General features: G+C 52.0%; 1 protein-coding gene across 1 annotated transcript in view; it reads right to left on the reverse strand.

Moving 5' to 3' along the window:
• Nucleotides 1–7500, reverse strand: part of usp54a (ubiquitin specific peptidase 54a) — a 50605-nt gene that overhangs the window by 10562 nt on the left and 32543 nt on the right. Inside the window, exons 10-15 of the mRNA XM_062520171.1 lie at nt 6576–6744; nt 6041–6220; nt 4346–4522; nt 2650–3379; nt 2174–2307; nt 969–1133 (exon numbers count right to left, since the gene is read on the reverse strand). Coding sequence (XP_062376155.1) covers nt 969–1133; nt 2174–2307; nt 2650–3379; nt 4346–4522; nt 6041–6220; nt 6576–6744 — 1555 coding nt within the window. The remainder of the gene's footprint in view (nt 1–968; nt 1134–2173; nt 2308–2649; nt 3380–4345; nt 4523–6040; nt 6221–6575; nt 6745–7500) is intronic.

Below are 7500 nucleotides of genomic sequence, written 5' to 3' on the forward strand. Positions count from 1 at the left end.
CACCCGCCACCAAATCGCCGCAAGAATAAGCCAACGTTTATGCATGCTTATGCCTATACCCCTCACAGTCACACACACACAAGCACAGATAGAAGAACACAAATCTTACTCCATCCCCATCTATGCACAAAAACACACAGGAAAGCTTATAGAAAGGGCTTAGAAACTCAGAAGCTTAGATAAACACTGCAGAGAGCAGGCACTCAGCCCCCCCACCACCCCCCATGTGTAATGCAACAGTGGGTTTCGCTCCCCGGCACTGGGCTGTAAGCCCCAGACAGTAGCTGAGTTTCCCATTTTAAAGCACATTTTGAAATGAGAATAAGAATTAAGAATATATTTAAATTTATACTTATTTAATAAGAATAATTATTATTAAGGATAAAATTCAAATAAGAAATCGTGTTCGGAAACACTTGAAAGGTGCATATAATCTTCGAAAGAAATCTAGATCTGTCACAGGAGGACGATTAAGTCTTGATTCACTACAAAGTATAACGCGATTCAAGTTGATGGAAACATTTGCCATTTGCATTTGCTTCATTTCTACCTACAGTAATTTCCCACATATAAGCCGCATTGTGTATAAGCCGCAGGACAGTGTTTTATGCAAGTTGAAAGAAACAAAACCATATTAACACCATATTAAATGCACCCCTGTATTAACCTCATAGCTGAAGAAATTTAGCAAAATCAATGTATAGGCCGCGGCTAATAGTCGGGAAATTACGGTACACTTCTCAGTAACCGTTGCCCTGACAACCCTACGTTTTGATCGCACAACTGTTCACTCTATCTTTGAGTAGGAAAATGGCCATTTTCGCAGTGGATGGAAATGCATGCGACATAGACATTTCCTTCTTCCGAATTTTCCTTAATGAATAAAAATAAGCCGATAGGCTGCGTGGAAACCCAGCTAGTGCTGCCGTGTTGGCATGGGCCTGGGCAGCCCCGGCCCGTGTCCTTACCCTGGCTCTGCAGCTGGTCCAGGTCCATGAACTTGCTGGGTCGGGGGTTGAAGCCCATGGCCGCCTCGCGCTCCTTCTCCCGCCGACGCTGCTGCTCCTGCTCGCACGCCCGCCGCGCCACCTCCTCCTGGAGCTCGTCCAGCTCGCTGCGGCCCTCAGACGGACCTGGACACGCACGCACACACGCACACACGCGCACACGCGCACACGCGCACACGCGCACACACGCACACACGCACACACGCACACACACACACACACAAACACACAAATACAAAGTGAGATCAGATCAATGTATACACACAAATATTTATAGACACAAAAGACATGAACACAAACACATTCAATAAAGCCTTTCCCCTATTCATAGAATTCCTCTATTCTTAGAATTCCTCTATTCTCCTCTATACTTGGAAAACCCTCAAAATTATGAGGGGGAAAGCCACATATATATTTGTACACAAACACACACACAAATCAAATCACCAGCACAAACAAATGCATTGTAGTACATTGCAATACAAAATTCACTACAGTATCTTTGGACTGATCAATGTGGGCAGTCAGGAGCCACGCAAGCTCCAAATACACACACACACACACACACACACACACACACACACACACACACACACACACACACACACACACACACACACACACACACACACACACACACACACACACACACACACACACACACACACACACACACACACACACACACACTCAAAAGTATGCGTATGCATAAACATCCATGCAGACGCGTTTGTGAAACGCCTGCGCACAGGCTACCATGCTTTTCCTCTTTTCCTGGAAAATGACCATTTGTTCCCTCATGTTGTGCCAGAATCAGACCAGGCAGACATTACAAACCCATCCGGGAGCAGGATGCACACGTACATCAGCACACTTGGGTGGGCACACACACACACACACACACACACACACACACAGAGGGAGTGCATGGCTTCGCACATAAATCATTACTTTATATCCACACACTGTAACAACAAGATAAGCGAGGTTATGGGATTTGCTCACTCTTTTACAGAGGTAAACACAAACACACCACCACCCACCCGCACACACACACACACACACACCGAACATAAACAATCTGATTAATGCGATGTAGACACAGCACTTATCCAGTTTAGCTACACGGCCATAAGCACACAGCCGGAGTGCGCGCTCTCTCTTACCCTGGCTGCCCTGAGCGCTGCCCCTACTGGCCGCCTGGGCGTCCTGCAGCAGGGCACTGCTGCTCTTGGACTTGGGCACGCTCCGCCATGACGGACCCACGTTCGGGGCGGCTGGCTTCTTCAAACCCCCATCCCTGAGACAGGCAGGCAGGCAGGCAGACGCACAGACAGACAAAGTGAACGATGTTATCCATGCCGAACCAGCGTGTTGTTGTTGAAAACATTTAACGTTGTTATGTGTAAATAGAGTGTTGGGCAGAACATGTGCAGTACAGCATGGGCTCCATTACACAAGGGAGTGTGTGTGCTGGTAGGATGGTGTGATTATGTGCATTTGTATGCGAGTCTAAGTTACCTGTGTGTGTGTGTGTGCGCGCGCGCATGTATGCATAGGTGTGTATGTATGTGTGTGTGCGTGTGTGTGTGTGTATGCGTGTGAGCGTGTGTGTGTATGTATGTATGTATGTATGTGCTACCTGTGTGTGCGTGAGTTGCTGTGGCTGTCCCCGATGGGTATGTCCAGGCTGACGGGGCTGTTGCTGTTCCTCTCGCTGCTCTCGTAGCCGCTCTCCATCCTCTGGATGAGCCTGGGCTGCTGCTGCTGCTGCTGGTCTCCCCCGTGAGAGCGCAGGGCCGCCGGGAGCGTCGCCGAGCCACCACCGCACCGGAACGCCGGACCATCTGTCGTCATGGCCGCTGCCGCCGCCAAGTCTCTTGTTGTCGGCGACGCCGTGGGTGCTACTGTCGCCGCCGCCGCTGCAGTCGCAGTCGGGTCCGGCTGGGCTGCGGGGGGGCCTCCGTCCTCGGCGAGCGGCCCGGCGTTCAGGGGGCTGTAGCCGGCCTGCCGCCGGCCGCCGCGGTTGAAGATGCTGTCGATGTTGAGGGCCTCGCGCCGGGGCCTCCACGCCGGCCGGTAGCGGCCGCCGGACACGGAGCTGGACTTGGACTCGCTGCTGGTGCTGTCCGCCTCCCAGTCGCACGCCGGGGCCCCCGGCTCTGAGCCGCCTCCGCCTCCGCCACCCCCGCCGCTGCTGCCGCCGCCGCCACCGCCGGTGGAGGAGGAGGAGGAGGGGATGAAGGAGGTGGAGGAGGAGAGCGGGCGGCTGTGGATGATGTTGCTCATGGTCTCTTTAAAGTCCCGCAGGCGGCTGCCCGATGAGGGCTTGGGTGCAGTCCGTGGGGCCTGCTGCTCCTTTAAAGTCTCACCTACAGAGAGAGAGAGAGAGAGAGAGAGAGAGAGAGAGAGAGAGAGAGAGAGAGAGAGAGAGAGAGAGAGGGGGAGAGGGAGAAAGAAAGAGAGAGGGAGAGATAGAAAGACAGACAGATAGATAGATAGAGATAGAGAGAGAGAGAGGGGGGGAGAGAAGAAAGAGAGAGATGTATAGGAGATGGTGAGGATCCCCTGTGGTGGCTGCATGTCACTTCCATTCCTATGACTCAGATATCACACCGGAGGAGGGGAAAGGGAGTGAAAGCTGGAGTGAAAACATCGGGAAGGAAGCTGGACTACTAGATAGGAAGCCAGGATACGGCGCCTTTAAATCCTAAGACACTGCCTCTGAACAGGAAGAGCTCAGGCACTCCATTTAAATACCATGCCGACTACACAGCACCTCCCCAGGGGCTTCCTGCATGCAAACTCATCAAGATTAACCAGACACCAAGTGGACCGGCTACCCCAGTATCTGCTGTGCCTCTGCATCCTCTCACTGTTAGACATTCACTCAACATTCATCTTCCTTCTTCTAACTGCTTTGTATAGCTTTACATAAGGGTACAGTACAAGACAGCACAGTGCACTGTAACGATAGGCATTAGTCATGCAAGCTATTAGTATTAAGGCATACCCGTAATATCCCGACTATTAGCCGCGGCTTATACATTGATTTTGCAAAATTTCTTCAGCTATGAGGTTAATACAGGGGGGCAGTTAATATGGTTCTAATATGGTTTTCTTTCTTTTAACTTGCATAAAACACTGTCCCGTGGCTTATACACAATGCGGCTTATATGCGGGAAATTACTGTACTAAATTAACACAGCAACATATCTGGTAGAATAAATGACACGGTAAACATAAAGACTGTTGGTGAAACAGGACATTTCCTGAAAATCATCTCGGTGCATCTGTCTTTCTTCTATGCGATTTGATTGGCGGCTGGTCAGTCCTACCCTCGCTGTGGTAGCCGGCTGAAGACGCCTCGTCTGTTCGGGACCCTCGGCTGCGCTCCTCGAAGCGGCGTGGGCGGCTGGCGCTCCTCTTCCTGTCGGTAGTCCCGCCCTTCCTGTCCGCTGGGCCGGACTTCCTGAGTGTGTGGCGGGACAGAGGCTCGCTGTCCGTCACTGGGCCTGGAGGGCAGCGCAAAGACCGCGTTATCACTTCAGGGAAATCAGCGCGCTCGCAGGTGTGCCGTTATCACTCAGGTATTGACACCTGCATTTACATAGACCATCAGTGCATGGACTACGTATTTACGGTATACACACACACACACACACACACACACCCTGTCTACTGTAAGTTTGTTCTGCTTTGATGTGACTGATGCGGTTGAGTGGTGATGGCTTCCCTTCATGTCTTGATTCCAGCCATGCCCTAACTGACCTCACTTTCCTCTCAATTCCATCTGATTTGTACAAAGATTGGAAGATCCAGAGGGCTGACATAAAACAAAAACAAAAAAAGGGGGAGGGGGGGGGGTACGAGCATTTCCTTTCTTGAGCTTCAATTTTCCTCAATTGCCGTGGAGAGCGAGTGAGACGGGAGACAGAAGCCGCACCATGAATGCCCCCCGGCCCTGCGCTCGTGACCGGCCTCTCTCTGCGTCCGCGCCGTCTGCACGAGGAGGCCTGTGTGATAAGCTCCGCCGCAGACAGCCTCGGAGGGCTCGAGATGTCAGTGGAACGAGCGGCGCTGCCAAGAAAGCCAGCGCTGCAGGAACTCATCAGTTCCACGCTTGTTGGCTGGCCAGGCTTGTTCATTTGCACGCCAAGGCTTTTTTTTTTTAGGGTGGGGGTGAGGGGTGGGGGTAGGGGGAGGGGGGGGGTGTTTAGCAACCCCAAGTCAAAAGAGACTGCTAGACCACTGTGAGTGCCGAGGAACTATATTTGTTACGCCGAGTTTGTCAAGTCCATTTAAGACGCCTCTCTAAAAACGTCATGCAGAGAGGCAGTTGCTGCTCCCACCAGGCTGTTCTGGTGTATCAGTCAATAGAGGAACACAAGCAGCTCTTGACTCAGTTTAGAACGGCACTGTGGGCTAGGGCCAGCAGACACACATCTGTCTTGAGAGAATGCCATGCTACTGTTAAACCAGCAGGCAGCCGCTGAACAGAAAAACAACACGGATGCCGAATGCATGAGCGCAAACAAATGTTTCGGCAAACTTTTCCATTTGTGAGTTTGACAGTCTGTAGGTGGATGTAGGCGAGCGTGCGGAGGCGGGCGGCAGGCTGTGCAGGCTTGTTTATGAGAGTTATTTCCAGGATTGTTTAAGAGGCTGCATAAGATGTCTGTGTGGGCGGACTCTGTGTGCGTGTGTGTATGTGTATGTGTGTGCGTGTGGTAGTCTACCGAGGTGTGTGTGTGTGTGCGTCTGTGTGCGTGGGTGGTAGTCTACCGAGGTGTATGTGTGTGTGTGTGTGTGTGTGTGTGTGTGTGTGGTAGCCTACCGAGGTGTGTGTGTGTGTGTGTGTGTGTGTGGGGGGGTGGGGGGGGTTGTAGTCTACCGAGGTGTGTCGGTGTGTGTGTGGTAGTCTACCGAGGTGTGTGTGTGTGTGTGTGTGGGGGGGGGGGGGTGTAGTCTATCGAGGTGTGTGTGTGTGTGTGTGTGTGGTAGTCTACCAAGGTGTGTGTGTGTGTGTGTACCTGTGGTCTCCAGGCTGCTGTGTGAGGCTGCGTCGTTGTCCGGGTTGCAGATGACGGTGCCCTGGGAGTCGGAGGAGAAGTGGCTGGCCATGGACTCATGGTGCGAGTGCGAGTGCATGTAGCTGTAGCTGTCCGTGGAGGAGTCGGTGCGCGTGTCGCTGGAGATGGACGGCTCGCGGCCTGCCGAGACAAGACAGACAACGACATGCGCTTCAGAGACATTCGATAAAAACACAAATCCTCGCATTGGCTTTACCGCACCATCCTTTAAGTGCCTCATTAAGCTTACTTCCTGTTAGCTCGTCATCAAAAAAGCTCTTACGATACAACCACACAGTGCTGCATGATCAGAATGGGAGCTAGCTTGCTAATCAAAGCCCTCTGCCCAAAACAGGTGCTCAAACTAGCGCTAACAAGTAATGTGAGATATGACAGCCTCAATACAGCAGTATAGCAGAGAGTGCTACTTAAAATGATACAAATGTGTGTGTGTGTGTGTGTGAGAGAGAGAGAGTGTCTGGGATGGAGGTGGTACCCGAGTCCTCGCTGTCGTAGTAGGATTTGTTGAGGTAGTGCAGATCCAGTCGGGAGGGATGGTCCTGCGCTGCCACCGGCGTCCCCCGGGGGTCAGCATAGAGCAGCAGCAGCGGCTGGTAGTGACCCTTTATGCAGCGAGACACCACGTCCTTCCATTTGGGCCCGATCTGGGAGAGAGAGAGAGAGAGAGAGAGAGAGAGAGAGAGAAAGAAAGGGAGAGAGAGAGAGAGAGAGAGAGAGAGAGAAAGAAAGGGAGAGAGAGAGAGAGAGAGAGAAAAAAAAACAACACAAAATCAGTGCGATAGTGCTGTGAGCAATGTCACTTGGCTTCCTGTGACTCAGTCCCCAAATGTTGGCGGTGACGTATGCTTCCCAGCAGTACAGCCGCCCGACTGGAAGAACGGAGAGAGAGAGAGAGAGAGAAAAAAAACGACGACAGCTCCCTCAGAAGCGAAGCTAGGCTCGCGAAACGCGGTTGGAACCGCTGATAAATTCCTTCCAATGGATACTGGAGATCGGACATTAGAGCGGTCCACAGATCACAGTGGCTGGCAGTTTCCGCTCCAGGACTTGAGCTTAGCGTGGCTTACCCCCTAGATACTCCCAGGACGTCCAAAAGAGGGATTCGCTTCACTGCGCTGCCTCCATGGCTGGGGCTGTGGCAGGATGTCCGGACGGCCCTATCACAGCACTACAGCATACACAGAGCATGTGTGTGTTTAAGTCTCTCTCTCTATGTGTGTGTGTGCGTGTGTGAGAGTGTGTGTATGTGTGTGTGTGTGTGCGCGTGTGTGTCCAAGTCTGTAAGCGTGTTAAAAAGTGTGAGCCTGTGCGAATGTGTGTGCGTAAGTGTCGATGTCTGTGTGTGTGTGTGTATGTGATTGTCATGCGCTTATTCTCATAAAGTCCCAATGTGTGGGTGT

This window comes from Sardina pilchardus, chromosome 18 (genome assembly GCF_963854185.1).
Source record: "Sardina pilchardus chromosome 18, fSarPil1.1, whole genome shotgun sequence".
Lineage (NCBI taxonomy): Eukaryota > Metazoa > Chordata > Actinopteri > Clupeiformes > Clupeidae > Sardina > Sardina pilchardus.